The 16109-nt window shown below is 45.4% G+C and overlaps 1 protein-coding gene across 2 annotated transcripts in view; it reads left to right on the top strand.

The window, feature by feature from the left end:
• Nucleotides 1–1914: 1914 nt before the first annotated feature.
• The window catches only part of PCBD2 (pterin-4 alpha-carbinolamine dehydratase 2), a 48983-nt gene continuing 34788 nt past the window's right edge, over nt 1915–16109 (top strand). Inside the window, exons 1-2 of one of the 2 annotated variants that reach the window (XM_024752312.1) lie at nt 1915–2109; nt 4947–5078. In XM_024752312.1, the coding sequence (XP_024608080.1) occupies nt 2026–2109; nt 4947–5078 (216 nt within the window). In that variant the 5' untranslated portion in view covers nt 1915–2025. The remainder of the gene's footprint in view (nt 2110–4946; nt 5079–16109) is intronic. The other variant, XM_024752313.1, reaches the window with a different exon arrangement.

The following is a 16109-nucleotide window of genomic DNA, read 5'->3' on the forward strand; positions in this document are numbered from 1 at the left end:
AAGGATCATCACAATGCCAGCCACCAGGGATGTAAGTCCAAACACTTCTGTCCATGACTTCTTGGTATCAGAGTTGCCAAGGAAAACAACATGGTCACGCACTGGACGGAAGTGTTTTTTTTCACTTAGAGACAGCAAGGTCAGTCACAGCAGTGTGCAGAGTGGCTCATGGTGTCCCTCACCCCCAGCCTATGGCTAAAGAGCACCCCTCTAGTGCCATAGCATTGTGTGCCCCAAGGTCATTGACATCCATGCTTAAGCAGAACAAAGGAGCACACATTCAGTCTGAAACAGGGAAGGGTACCTTCACAGGCTGATAAGCCTGGCACAGTGTGTGTGGGCTCTTTTTTGGTACGGAAGTGTCCCAGGTCCAAGGCTTATTCTTATGTGAAAGACTGTGAGCAGGAGACTGCTTTTCTCAAGTGTTCATTACAGACGACGTGCCCAGTAAATCTTTGCTGAGGGACTTAAATCCTGCTAAGAGACCTACATGTGAGGGCCGGGCATTCACAGCCCCTACTGGTGGACATCACTTCCCCTGGGCCCTAACTAGCACTAGCATCCTGCTGCTGCTTTCATGACTAGAGCTGACATGCCACAGTCTCTTACAGTGGTGTTAGGGAAGGAAAATGATGAAAGCAAACTACTGAAAATGATGAGGCGTCTCCAACTTGTTACCTCACAACTACCAGTTCATTTCTCAGTTCTCACTTTAATGAGCAAGTTTCTATAGCATTTTTCGTGATCCTAAAAACCCAAAGTAAATATTGGAAATACAATTTTAAATTCCAACCCCTGCCTCTGTCCACCTAAGGCATCAGGCAGAGGAAACTAGAATGTCTTAGATAAACGCCTTGAGATCAGTGACATCTGATGAAGGTCTACAGCAAGATTGCTCTGCTGAGTTTTCATCAAGTGGGCAAAAGGGAAGAAGATGGGCTGGGCCATGAGTCTGAATTTTAGACTATTTTGGGTAAAAAGGCTTTATATTTTCCAAGTCCACATGAGAAATAAAGCCAAATGCTAGCAACTGCTAAGTTGAACTTAAAATGGACTCGTTTTTTAAAAAAATATTCGAGTGTATTGCTATGTCCTCTGCAAAACTGCTTATATTATTAATTTGCTTAAACTATTTAGTAAAAAAAGATACAAGTGCATATACTAAAAACCACTGAATTGTACACTTTAAAGGGTGAATTTTATGGTATGTGAATTACACCTCAAAAAGAAAAAAAGGCAAAAAAAGGAGGAATGATGATAAGAGAATAAAATACTAATACAAATATAAAAAAGAAAGAATACTGTCCACATGTATCTCCGAGGTGCCTGTGTACCGTGCGTGTGCTACCTTCTAGAGAGCACTATGCGCTAGATTTTCCAAATTATATTATCTAGGCAAAGACAGATGAGCCAGTTTGCCCAGGGCATTGGCAGCTAAGTAATAAGAGCAGAGCTCACTTTCCAACCGGCGGCTCCCTGCCTTATAAGGCCCTTATGCGGATCACTATGGTTCACTCAACCGCGAGCAGAGGGGAGTGGTCCCCAATCACCCCCCGCCCCTCTGCAGCTCATCTGTTCCTGCCCCTGCCCGCGACGTCCTCCCGCCTGCGCGGACTGTTCGCCCCACCGCCCAGAAGGGAGCCCAGTGCGGTCAGACGGTCGGCGACAACCCGAGGCCCGGACATCGAAGAGCGAAGCGGAGGTCCATCCTCATCGCCTCGCCAGCACGCCTACCGCTCTCGCACAGGCGGGAAACCCGGCACCGGGCCGCAGAGCCGGGGTTGACAGCATCTGGGCCTGCGGAGGCCTGCCGGGGGCCTGCCGCGCATCCGCCTAGATGCCAGCAGCGTCGCCGGCCATTGTAGCATCTGGGGGCCTTCCGGGGCAGGTCCGCGTCTGGGCCTGCGCGGCGCGGGGCCGGGTTGTGCGGCAAGTCCTGGGCCGTGGCTGGGAGCTGCCGGCTCGGCCCCTGACTTCGGGCAGGGGCGGTCAGGCAGCGCGCCGGGCAGCCCTCGGCCAGAGATTATGGCTGCGGCGCTGGGGGCTCGAGGGGCGACGCGGCGTTGGTTCGCGGCGCTGCGGGGCAGAAGCCAGAGCCTCGCGGCCATGGTGAGTGCCGAGGGCTCGCGGTGCGGGAGGAGGGCGAGGCCCCGCCGTGCCGGCCGAGGGGCGGAGGGACCGGCGCAGGCCCCGAAGTGGGCCGGGCCTTCGGGCTGGGACTTTGGGTAGGCACGTTTGGGCACCTGGCACCTGCCCGACGCGCTGGTCTGAGACAAGGGTGGCCGCAGCATCTGACAGTTTTCCCTTGGCCTAGAATTCCGTCGTAGCCTACGAAATTGCCAACCGGAAAACAAACCAGGACGACTTTCGTTAAAAAAAAAAAAGTGAATACGAAAAGTAGTTGTGAAAATATTTTACGGTTAGGGACTCTTTATGTGATTAAGGTGGCGTTGGGTCCTCTAGATTGTGCGCTCGGTGAGAGCAGGCACCGTCTCCGTCTCGGCTCCGAACGGGGCACTGAATGTTGAATTAACTCATTTGCCTTGGTGTTAATTTTTTTGAGGAATTACCAATAAATTATTTTTTTGGTTGCACATTGATTCTTTCCTCTTCCGAGGGGCGTCCCGTCCGTTTCCCCGCTTTAGAAGTTAACATATTGGGGGGTAAGTTAACTTGAGGGAAAGTTTTAACTTGCAGCACCACCTAGTGGCAAAATACTGCATTAAACTCACCATTTCATTTTCTTAGACTGCTTGCCAGAGCCCATTTGGCAGTTTGAAATTCTTTAATAGAAGAAATGTAAAATAACTCGATGACGGAGAAGATGAGCACTCTGTTTTGTGGCCGCTAAGGTGAGAACGCAAGATGAGTGCTTACTGTCACCTAGGCGTGTCCCAAGGCATACCTGTGTCTAGGGTGCTGGTGATCAAGTAAAATCGTGGGGTTTGGGGAGGGATGAATAAACAGCCGCGATTGGAGTGGCTGCCACATGCCAGACTCTTTGCTGGGTGCCTTCCCACTTAAGATCTCTTTGAACCTTTAAAAAAATCTGGGCAGGTGGATCTTGTAACATCCCCACTGTAGAACGCTGCTACTCAGTGAGAGGCTAAGTGATTTATTCAGCACCCACAGCTGAAAGTAACAAAGCTAGGCTTCGAATCAAGGTTGCCCTCCAAATCCTATGCTTTCCCCTGTCGCTCCCCACACCTCCCACAGGAAAAAAAAAGAAAGTCCACCACAAAGGGTTCTGCAGAGGGTATGTCCCCAAGGGGACCATTTGTGTAATGTAGGTGAAGTGACTCCATTTCACAGTCCTGAACACGGTCCCTCTTCCTAGGCAGACATCTGTGGTGAGCACACATTGACCTCACTGGGGATGTGGATGGTGGAGAGGGCGGAGGAAAACAGCTCAGAGTGTGCTCCACAGACTCCGGGTGACTGCTGCATTGCCCACAACATGGTTAATAGTTTTCTTTGCAGCTACTCAGTGATTCCAAAATAGTTTGAGTTGAGTTAAAATATTTATTGAATAAAAATTTTAGCTTGTTTCCTGTAGCAGGTCTTTACGTGAAATTTTTCAGAGCTGTCATTGTAAAGCTAATCGATACATTGGTTTTTAATAGTAAATGGTTTTTGAGAACAAGCCTTTAAATGTTTTTATTTAATTAAGAGTTATTCTCACTTTCTCTTTTGTTAGCTGTAGGGAAGGGTAGCTGGCCTAGCAAGGAAGAGAAACCAGAAAACTGACTCATCAGCGTCCTTTTGTCCTCCTCGTAGAATAAGTTGTCTTTAAGGTTACTTACTTTGCCTTCTTAATTACATTGATGTCAATGATAAAGGGTTGTAGGATTTCTGAAGTGGGAATGAGTTGAAGTTTCATGGCAGAGGATACAGCTCAGCCCCCGGTTGCCCTTTGATAAGGAGCCCTCACATTAGTTCAGTCTTTCTGGGTGCCAGTCCCTCCCTCATCTGAGACGATAGTAACCCTGCATATAGGGAAGATAGGAGGTACTGGTGGGCACTTATGCCAGAGCGAGAGCATAGCTCTTCTGACTTCTCCTAGAGTGTCCTTATCTTCTGTCTGACATGCTGCTTAGAGTTCTTTCAGTTAAAAAACAAATAGCATGGAAAGTGTGGGCCTGTTAACCAATAGAATTCCGGATTTGGGAATGTCATCACCAGGATGAGTAGGCACAAGGTGGACAGTGGTACACAAGTGCTTCAGACTGGGCAGCGCTCTGGCCAGACAGTTGAGGGAGTTTGTCTTACCAGTGTTTCTGAGAAAACTCGTTCCGCTAAAGCAGGGGCTTTTTACCTGTAGTCCAGAGGGTCTGTGGACACCCAGAAGTTATTATACAAAATCCCCTGTAAATGTGCATTTGATTTTTCCTCTTTGAGGACTGGTTTTCATTACAATTGAAAGGGGATGGTGAACCCAGATAGTTGAGACTCATGTGAGTAAGGACTGAAGGCTACTAAGGTGCTGTGGGACCATCCAAAGAGCAGTAGACCAGGAGTTTAGAGCCCTGGGTTCCAATCCTGGTTCTGCCGATGGACTTGCAGGGTTTCCTTGGGTGGGTGTGTTTGCCGCAGTTTCCCAAGTCCTGGAGTGCTGGCCTTTGGTGATGGTCTTTGGTAAGATGGAGAAATGGTTGATCTCAGCTGTGTCTGTAATAAACCAGAGAAGCTGAATTGTAAAGTTTGAGGCATATGTAAGGGGTGATAAACCCACATACAATGGAGACAGCTGATTCTGTACAGAGCTAGCCTTGTTTTTGTCTGTTTTTTGAGAATTTTATATTTTGAGAATAAAGTAATCAAAGATGGTTAGAAGTTGTTGCCCTTAAGACTTTTTTCCACCTCTCTACATAAGGTAAAGAGCAGTGAATTTATTTGAATTTAACCAAACCTCTACACTTCAGGTATTAAATGTGTTCTTTTCATAGTCAGCAGATGCTCACTGGTTGACAGCAGAGGAGAGGAACCAAGTTATACTTGATCTTAAAGCAGCAGGATGGTCGGAATTAAGTGAGAGAGATGCCATCTACAAAGAGTTCTCTTTCAAAAATTTTAATCAGGTAATTATTACATATTCCTGCTTGTGCCATGGTCTATTTTTGTCACCTTAGGCTGTAACTCTTTCTAATACTACTGGTTGTCTGGTGCCCTGTGGGTCCAAGATCCAAATCCTTTCTTCCTTAAGAATTCAGTGATAGTTACTCCTTCCTTGTTGACAGCTGCTACCACCCAACTGGGTGAGTCTCAGCCCTAGGGGAAGAGGGTGATTTGTGTGATTTGGATAATCAGATTCTGAAACCACTATTGCTCTGATTTGGTGTTGGTTAGGAGATTTAATTTCCTTTCAAATCTTGAATAACATTAACAGAGAGTGTGAGCTTTTTATACTGATCAGAAGGGGACATGAGTAAAAGCGGTTGAGAAACATACACCTGCTTGACTGATTTCCCCTACTTTTCTTGGATGGTTGTCAAGTTTTCTTTCTCCTTATAGTTGCATTTCTGTCTCTAAATCATCTCCCAAGCTGCACCCTCTTCTCAGATTGGCTCATTTTCTGCAAGCCCAATAGCTAGCCCTTGAAGCTTTTCTTTCTTTCTTTTTTCTTTTTAATAAATTTATTTATTTATTTATTTGCTTATTTATGGCTGTGTTGGGTCTTCGTTGCTGCACACGGGCTTTCTCTAGTTGTGGTGAGCGGGGGGCTACTCTTCGTTGTGATGCGCGGGCTTCTCATTGCGGTGGCTTCTCTTGTTGTGGAGCATGGGCTCTAGGCGCATGGGCTTCAGTAGTTGTGGCTCACAGGCTCTAGAGCGCAGGCTCAGTAGTTGTGGCGCACGGGCTTAGTTACTTAGCGGCCTGTGGGATCTTTCCAGACCAGGGCTCGAACCTATGTCCCCTGCATTGGCAGGCGGATTCTTAACCACTGCGCCACCAGGGAAGTCCTGAAGCTTTCTTAAAAGCTGGTCCCTGCCTTGGAGATTCAGCCTTAACAGGGGAACTGTTCCATTAGGGCCCCACCCTGTTTAGAGAGTCATCTCCCATCAGTTCTTACTCCATTGCATTTATATAAGGTCAGTGCTTTAGACTATTCCATGTTTGTTCAGTTAGTTTGATAATCCTCTGGACAGATTTATTGTTTTTATTTATATTAGGTGTCAGCATCTAGAAGGCAGAGATCCTGTTGGCTTAAATAACTGTCTATTGTACATAACACAGTTCTGGGTGCAAACAAGCATTTGATAAATGCAGACATTGATTACAGTGTTTGCTTGTTTCTGGAAGGGTGTCTGAGGACCAGATTTCCACCAAAGAAACCTTGACATGTTTTCCTAGTAAATGCCTTTGGCTCCACTGTGCCGCATGCCCTATTCTGGTCTCCATCCATCTGGCTACCAGCCTTCTGCTGTGTCTCCAACTCCTGAGGAAACCTGGACCAAGCCGACTCCTTGTCCCTGCTGCCCCACGTGCTCAGTGGCTCTTGTCAGGGGCTTAGCACTCTGTGGCTGGTGGCAGGGAATCCCGTTGGTACAGTAAGCTTGTGCATAAGCTCTAGGTAGCATTTTCCAAGCTTACTAAAATTCTTACACGTGTACAGCCTGACTTCTTTAAGCCTGGGCTAATTTATTGGGCTTGAACATGTGGCTTAAAGTACTTGAGTAGTGTTGCCTCAGACTCTGCCCATGAGTCAGTCATCCAGCCCCACTCTAACTTGTGCTCAGTGTGCTTTCGGAAATGGTGGGGGGAAGGGAAGCTGCGCAGGGTGTCCTTCATTAATTGTAACGTTATTCACCAGGACATTTAATTTTCTTGGCTTCCCCCCCCCCACCCCCTTCACTCACCTTTTAGGAGAAAGAGGCAGATGACAAGAAAATCAGCTGATGTCAGGGAATGTATTCAGAGAACCGGCACTGGTATTATATCCTGCGGTTGGTTTTCTAGCCAGGCTCCTATGACTTCTGCATGTAATGGCCTGTAGTGGCAACTGATGTCATGACAAGTGTCAGTGCCCACCAGCCAAAGACCACCAGGAAAATACCAATAGCTGAACAAGTTAGGCTTATTGCTTGTTGCGGTGAGGAAGAGTGCACGGCATAGGGAACCGTGGGGCATCTCAGGAAGACGGTGTTGGAAAGACTTACTACTGGATTTGGGCTGGTGTTTGTGATTTTGGAGTCTTTAAGGATCAGAGCTTTGCTCTGGGTTGGATGCTGTCTGCAAATGGGCTCTTCTATGATTCACTATTTTAATAAATCTTACCTAGAGGGAGAATGGACTAAAGTGGGGTCAAAGCTGAAACTGGTAAAGAAGCAGCAGTCACTCATTAGCCAAGAGAGGCGGGTGCTTGGTGTTTTGTGATTTGGACAATGTTCACGTTTTGTTTGTGTTGAGATATCATTGCAGAGTGATATCTGTGATACTCCACATTACATTATTGTCATGATTATAACAATCATTACAAGAGTGGTTATATTTTTGTCCTAATCCTTCATGGTCACAGAGTGGCCTTGTCTGATGTTGCTGTTGCTGTTCAGCACCAAGGCCTAGGTTTGGGTTTGGCTCCTAGCAACTTGGAGGCCTAGGTGGCAGTCCAGGCCAGCTCCCAGGTGTCAGGGCTGCTTTTCCCTTTTTTGCAACTAATGTTTAGAGTGATGACCCTCTGGCATTGATGGATCCTCACTTATCTTTCATTTATTTTTCAATACAGAAAAGGTATTTTTTAAAATTATAAAGCAATGATATAAAACATTAAAATACGATGGGAAATAAAAATAAAAATTTTCCCATTGCAACTACTTCCATCTTTTTACCTATTCTCTTCTAGTCTTTCTCCATATGTATAGTTTATTCACAATGTGGCAATTGTACAAGCAGTTAAATTTTTTTAAAGTAGTTTAATTTTTATTGTAAAAGCAATATTCATTACCAGATATTTATTAAGCCCCTTCTCTGTGCCAGGCACTATTCTAAGCTCATGTAGCTCCCTTTCTAGCAGAGAAGATAGACAATAAACAAATGAACAAATAATATAGTTTCACGTAGTGATGAAGTCATGAAGGAGAATAAAGTAGGATATTGGGATGGGGAGTGACGGAGGGGTGAGCACACTATTTAAGATAGAGGGGGCTGGAAAGGCCTCTCTGGGGAGGGGACACCTGAGGCCTGAGTAATGTGAGGGAGCTGAGCATGCGAAGACCGAAGGAAGAGCATTTCCGGTGGAGAGACAGCAAGTACCAAATTCCTGGAGCAGGAGTGATCTTGGTGTGATTGGGGAAGAGCCGGGGGGCCAGTTTCTGGAGCGGACAGAAAGGAGAAGAGGCTGAAGAGAGGGAGGGGCCGGAGCACGGGAGCCTTGTTGCCGTGTGGGGAGTTTGGATTTTATTCTGGGAAGGAAAGCCCTTGGAGGATTTCAGGCAGAGAAGTGCCATTATTCAGTTTATGTTCTAAAAAGATCACCCTGGCTGTTCTGCTGTGAACAGATGGTAGAAGGGCAAGAGTGGCAGCAGGCAGAATGTGTATGTTGCCATGTGATAGGCTAGGCAAGAGATGGTGAGAGACTATGGGGGAAGCAGTGGTATGTGGAGAGAAACGCAGGATTTCTCATTTATTTTAAAGATAGAACAGTCCAGACTTGCTGTTAGATTGGATGTGGGGGAAGGAGAGGGTCAAGGATGATCCCAAGGTTTTGGTTCAAGCTGTAGGGTAAAGGGTGGTGCCACTGGTACCATTTACTTGGCTGGGGAAAATGGAGTGGAGAGCAGGGTAGGGAATTAAGAATTCCATTTTGGACATGTCAGGTTTGAGATACTTACTAGTCACCCAAGTGGCAATATTGGATCAGCAGTTGGTGATACGAGGTCAGAGTTCAGGCTTGGAATAACAGTTTGAGAGCCGTCAGAGGGGATAATTGTCCTGGATCGGCAAAAGAGGGCGGGTGGAGGTGCAGGCATGGTACCTCCATTGTGATAGGAAAGAAGGCTGAGTGTATGTGTACAGATGCAGGTAGGTTGCCACGTTCGCCTTGGGAAGAAGAGGTAGTTTTCTCTTCTGATTGCTTCTCTTTTTTTAGTGAAGTCATCAGTTGAGGATGAGTCGGGGTGGGAGAGAGGAGTGTTGGAGATCTGGAAAAATAGGAAAAGGCATGAAATAGTCCTCTTAGAGACTAAGACAGTGAAGGAACTGTGAAATGTGGTCAGTTGCTGGGCAGTTCTCAGTGTCACTGGAGATTTATGGGCAAACATTTAAGGTGAAGATCCTGTGTGTTTTGTCCAGCCATGTTCAGCTGCTTGGGCACAGGCTTGGAGTAGGTGCAGGGTTGGGCTTAACAAGGGCTGAACCTTTTCTTTTTTTAATTTATTTTATTGAAGTATAGTTGATTTACAATGTTGTGTTAATTTCTGCTGTGTGGTGGTTCAGCTGTATACACGCGTGCATGTGTGCGCACACACACACACACACACACACACACACACACACATTCTTTTTCATATTCTTTTCTATTATGGTTTATCACAGGATATCCCTGTGCTGTACAGCAGGACCTTGTTGTTTATCCACTCTCTGTGTAATAGTTTGCGTCTACTAAACACAAACTCCCAGTCTATCCCTCCCCCACCCCCTTCTTCCTTGGCAACCACAAGTCTGTCCTCTATGTCTGTGAGTCTTTTTCTGTTTCGTGGATAGGTTCATTTATGTTGTATTTTAGATTCCACATATAAGTGATAGCATATGATATTTGTCTTTCTCTTTCTGACTTACTTTGCTTTGTATGATAATCTCTAGGTCCATCCATGTTGTTGCAAATGGCATTATTTCATTCTTTCTTATGGCTGAGTAATTTTCCATTGTATATATGTACCACACCTTCTTTATCCATTCATCTGTCAGTGGACATTTAGGCTGTTTCCATGTCTTGGCAATATATTGTAAATAGTGCTGCAGTGAACATTGGGGGATGCATGTATCTTTTTGAATTATAGTTTTGTCCTGATATATACTCAGGAGTGGGATTGCTGGATCATATGGCAACTCTAGTTTTAGTTTTTTTGAGGAACCTCCAAACTGTTTTCCATAGTGGCTGCACCAATTTACATTCCCACTAACAGTGGAGGGAGGTTTCATTTTCTCCACACCCTCTCCAGCATTTGTTATTTGTAGGCTTTATCGTGGTGGCCATTCTTAACTGGTGTGAGGTGGTACCTCATTGTAGTTTTGATTTGCATTTCTCTGATAATTAGTGATGTTGAGCATCTTTTCATGTGCCTGTTGGCCATCCGTATGTCTTCTTTGGAGAAAGGTCTATTTAGGTCTTCAGCCCAGTTTTTGAATGGGTTGTTTGTTTTTTTTCTTATTGAGTTGTATGAGCTGTTAACAAGGGCTGAACTTTTGCCAGGTGAGTGCAGTGGAGGAACCGGGGGCAAGGAAACTAAAGATGTGTGCAAGGGAGGGTCAAAACATTGGACTTTGGAGTCTAAGCTGGTGAGGAGGGAAGTGTAGTTGTGATGTGGGAGATGGAAAGTGAAGAGGTCGGAGTGTCAAGTAATATAACCTTTTTGGAGAGCAATTGGGTGATGTCTGTCAACTTTTAAAGTACCCGTTGTCCAATACCCATCGTACGAATCTAGAAATTTATCTTCTAGGTACAGTCCCCCGTGTATGCCAGATGGGTATGAGAGGATGTCCACTCTAGCCTGTGGACCTGTAACTTTTTATTGTGAGCAGGCATTTCCACATGCGTGTGTATGCCTTGCTAAGACCATGTCTCCCTCACTGCAGTCCTGCCCTTAGTAGGAGTTAGGGGAGGCCCACTGTGCTGCATGTGACAGCACCTCTCCTGGCCTCAGCTTTACACGCTGGAGGGAGCCGTGGTCAGAGCTGATGACCCCCATTTCCCCTAAGAGACTTCACACTGGGTATTAGCATGTATTTTTTTTTAGTCTTTGCTGAATATATAGGTGAAAAATGTTCTGTTTTTTTGCTCAACAGGGTATGAACATTTTCCAGTTCTTCTTTTTTTTTTTTTTCCATACGGGGGCCTCTCACTGTTGTGGCCTCTCCCGTTGCGGAGCATAGGCTCCGGACGCGCAGGCTCAGCGGCCATGGCTCACGGGCCCAGCCTCTCCACAGCATGTGGGATCTTCCTGGACCGGGGCATGAACCCGTGTCCCCTGCATTGGCAGGCGGACTCTCAACCACTGTGCCACCAGGGAAGCCCTCATTTTCCAGTTCTTTACATAGTCTTGTCTTTTTACTTACAATAAATCTTCAGGAGTAAGATTACGCTTGTTGGGTATTACTTTTTTTTTTTTTTTGGCTGTGCCTCGCACGGTGTGGGATGTTAGTTCCCGACCAGGGATGGAACCCGTGCCCCCTGCAGTGGAAGCGCGGAATCTCAACCACTGGACCACCAGGGAAGTCCCGGGTGCTACAGTTTTTAAGTGGTTTGCTTATGTAGTGTGTGTGAAATGGTATTATAAGTTTGCTTTAGAATCCATTTCTTTTATTACTATAGAAATTGAACCATACATTTTAGAAACCTTTTCATTGACCCTGGATGGAAAAGCTACTTCTCAAAGCTTTGGTTTATTCTAGGTTTTACCATAAGAAGTAGCTAGTAAAATATATTTGGACTTTTTTCCTCTTAGAGGTTTTATTCCAAGATATGGTTAGTTCCAAAGAGTCCACATGCATTTGATAGCTCACATCAGCGCAAATACTTAGCGAATATAAATGTGAAAATTCCTGAGGGATCCTAATGGCGTAGGTGGATGAAGTGGCCGTGGGTTTTGGTTGCTGTTAGCCCACTGTCTTTCCTCGGTGGTGGTGCAAAGGTAATGGTGAGACTCCATGGGTATTCTGAGCATGGCAGTGCCAGGGCCGAGGCAGGAAGTTTCGACACTTGGAGTACTTGGACTTAGGGTGGGGTTGGCATTTGTAAAGGAGTTTTGCTTTTTTTTTCTGTTCATGTAGACATAAGGAGGGAGAGGTCTGAGTGACATGTAAACGTATTCTTAGGTGTTTGGCAACTGCAGGGTGATAGTGTTGAAAGAACAAAATGTCAGTTAGAAATGTGGGTGTGAGCCTTCCATAAAGATACATTTTGTTAGGCATTGTCATGTAGGGACAAGTGGGAAGCTTATAAAATCAGAGGAAATGGGTTTCCATGGTGGCACAGTGGTTAAGAATCCCCCTGCCAATGCAGGGGACACGGGTTTGAGCCCTGGTCCGGGAAGATCCCACGTGCTGCAGAGCAACTAAGCCTGTGCGCCACAACTACTGAGCCTGCGCTCTAGAGCCTGCGAGCCACAACTACTGAAGCCCGTGCCTGCCACAACTACTGAAGCCCACGTGCCTAGAGCCCGTGCTCCGCAACAAGAGAAGCCACCGCAATGAGAAGTCCGCTCACTGCAATAGAGTAGCCCCCACTCACCGCAACTAGAGAAAGCCCGTGCGCGGCAACGAAGACCCAACGCAGCCAAAAATTAAAAAAAAAAAAAATCAGAGGAAATTTTATGCTTTGGAAGCAGGTTTAGAAGATGAGGATTTGAACCCAGGCAACAGCTACTCCAGATGCCAGCAGGTGGAGCCCTCCAGGGCAGGAGCCCAGGTGGGCCAGGCGGCATCACAGCCCCCTGGGAAGGCTGTCCCCAGTCTCTCCTTCTTGGATACTGGACCACCCCTGTTCAGTGCAGAAACAAACTAAGTATCAGGAATAGGTAAGAGTGGGGGTGCGTCAGCTGACCTAGTTTGGTACCTTTTGGGTGAATGAAGAGTTCTGGCTGGAGGAGGTAAGGATTTTCCACTTGGTAATGGAGAGCAGGTTTGATTCATGAGAGAGGGACTGAGCTTTGTGAAAAAGAGCTGTAATTCTCTGCGTTCCAGGAGGAGCTCCTGTACCTCATCTGTGCTTTATTAGGTGGGCCTGCCTGCAGGGTATTCGATTTTGTTAGATGGAATCTTACGAACTGGCTGATATTCAGCCAGATTTGACCTACAAAAATGGCTCTTTTACATGGTTCAGTCTAATATCTTGTCTAAGTTGAGTATCTCTCACAGGGCAGGGTCCAAGCTCTATTTGTGGTTTGTCTTGTTCATCACATTTTGGTTAATGTAACTGCTGCTGTTAAAAGATTTCTGGCACTGGAGTAGGGAGGGGGCTTCTGAATGGCCTCGGCGGTGGTGGCGATGGTGGAGGAGTGGGGTTCTGTGTGTCTAGCAGCAGTAACACCCACCATATGTGAGTTTGGGGTTTGTAAAATGGTTTCTATTCCTGTCCTGGAGCTCCTGCTGTAGAGCAGTTGAAAGTTACTGTTGGTGACTTACTCTGTAAAGATGTTTTATTGAGGAATTTGATAATAGGCTTATGGTTAACATTCTGAAACACTTAGTGAAGTCAAAGGCTTGTTGATACCGGAAGACAGACAACTGTTAATGAAAATCTTAACGATCCTGGCAGGACATGGGTGGAGGTCTCAGGCACTCTCCTTGTGAATGAATTAGTTCAGTTTTTATTGTTCATTAAGTTATGAGTCAGTAATTCAGTAATATAAATGTCACATCTGAGTACTCTTGAAAGTGGATATTCACTGCCTGGTGAGGGTAAAGAAACACTCTCAGTGAGGATGTTCTTAAGGCTTCGGCATCATATAGGTTAGAAAATGTCATTTTGCTTTTAAAGTTTAGGCTATTATCTGTGTGTCTGGGAGCCAGGGAAAGTGAAAACTTGTCTGATTATCACACCAGTTGCTTGCTCTTAACATGTGCCCACTGATGGGCTTTTTTAGCCAACTAGAAACCTGAGAAAGTGTTCACAGTTGTCATTGGAGTAGAGAGTAGAGACACTACCTTTTAGTAAGCTTTACCTAAAATTTGGGAAGCTGGTAAGAATATCTGCGTGGTGTTTTCATGTTGGTTTTCACTTTGAAGTTATTCCTGGAGTCCCGGGGAGTCCCGGGCGGGACACGCTGATGTTGTCAGGTGGTGGCTGGGACGTTGGTTTGGTGTCCACCAGGGTAGGGAAATTAGAGCCTAAAATGTTATCATTTGGAGTCTTGCTTCTGCTGTTTATGTCATAGAAGAGGTTTAGAGCTGATGTGTATTTGTAAAAACACATGTGATAGGTAGACGAAGGGAAATGTAAAACAGGTGTAAAAAATGCAGATATGACACCACACTGCAGTGTGAAGATGTTGTGGTGATTACACCATCCTTTAATAAAAATGGACTTTTAACTGCATCGTTTTTTCTTAGTAGTATAGTAAACCTTCTGTTTACACAACTTCGCCTGAGCATTTTGTAAAAGTCAAACAGCCAAGAAATATAATTTCCTCAAAAGTCTTTGTCTTGCCCTTTTACAGATGGCGTAAAATCAGGTGTGTAAAAAATAAAACGCAGTTTGAGCTGAGGTGAAAGGTATTTCAGATTTATGCTTTGCAGATGATATTGGTATGATTAATGCATTCATTACTTTTTTTTTACTGCTTTTCACAGATAATGTACATGATGCATGGAAAATGATGTGGGTTTAAATCTTTGCCAGGTTTAGACTGTGACTATCAACAGATGTTATCATATAAGTACTATAATTATTATAAAATAAAAAATTTGTCATGAAATGCATTGACATAAATTTCATTTATGTAAATTGCTTTCATTAGTATAAAACCTTAGCGTAGCTGTTAGGGTTTGTGAAGCACTTTAGATGAGATTAACTTGGTATAATGTGGTCACAAATGGGCTGCTTTAAATTTAACTGACAAGAAAATAACACTCAAAAGTTAGGAAATTACTGAGGCATTTGTTTTCAGCCTGTGTTGCTGGTACCGCTTAAATAGGCTGAATATGAATTAATAACAATGGACTGCTGGCTCGATAATTACGGAAAATAATTTAAAGGAGACCTTAAGTAATCACTTAAAAGTATTTTGGTCTTGTTTTCTGTTCTGTTTCTGTTTTTCTTTGGTATGCCACTCCATTGTTTGAGTACAGCCATTATCAATAGTGTTTAGATCTGCACAGCAAGAGTTTTGTCAATAGAGTTTTGGTGCATTAGGGCCATGACATAGAAACTTGCACTCAGCTGTTTTGAAATACGGACCTTGGGTGCCTGATGAAGAGGCTTTATCAACTCTTTATCAGCTCTTCCAAGCAGTAACTACAACGCTGCACTCATGCTTCTGTGGCCAGGTGGTGACCGGTGGCTTTCTCACCTCAGGAGGCACGTGGCCTACCAGAGCTCACCTTGGCTCTGAGCTCTCTGTGTGTTGCTCTTTTCTCTACATCCTTTTAAACAAAACAAAGCAATGCATCCTCTTCCCTGTTTTGCAGATAATTTACCATCATATTGCCCTTCTGATCCAGGCTGGAATGGGCCATTCTAACTAATTCACTAAAATGAGTCCTCTGAATTTTATAGAAGGACACTGAACCAGACTGTGATCGTGGACTTGCTGTGGTCACACGGGGTCATGTCACAGTTAGTGGGCGCCAGACTCATCTCTGGTTCCCACAGCAACATTTTTAGATCCTACTGTGATATAGAAAGGTGTTTTGTGTTTATTTTTTTATTTCTTCTGGGAGATATCTTGCTTTCCAGGGACTGCTTGTTGGATTACTTTTCTGCCTTAGATGGGTTTGACAATACTTCCCTGAGAAAGGGGCTGTTCACCAGCTAGGACAGACAGAGCTGTGCTTGTGTGGGAGCAACCCAGGTATCACTGTTGAGCAATCAGACATCATTTAATTGTATCGTTAAAATCAGTCTTATCAAAACAGCAAACGCCACTAATGAATCAGTTTGCTCCTGTGCTCTCAGCCAGTAAGGCAAGATTGTGGCCTTCTACCATATCATTCATCAAACTGACTTCAAATGCCCTGTCCTTGCCACTGCAGCACTGGCCATGGACATGCACCAGGTGTCTGGAGCAGACCCAGTTGGGGCTGGGCTGGGAGCCACATGGTCTCCCCACTGAGAGCCAGAGGGCCTGGCTCTGTCAGGATTAGAGAGCGTAGCGAGGTCCTTGAGCCGGCAACCCCTGAGGGGCTGGCACTGCTCTGGGCCCAAGGCGTGGAAGGAGGAAGATGCAAAAGAAGCA

Source organism: Neophocaena asiaeorientalis, unplaced genomic scaffold, assembly GCF_003031525.2.
Source record: "Neophocaena asiaeorientalis asiaeorientalis breed wild unplaced genomic scaffold, Neophocaena_asiaeorientalis_V1.1 scaffold204, whole genome shotgun sequence".
Lineage (NCBI taxonomy): Eukaryota > Metazoa > Chordata > Mammalia > Artiodactyla > Phocoenidae > Neophocaena > Neophocaena asiaeorientalis.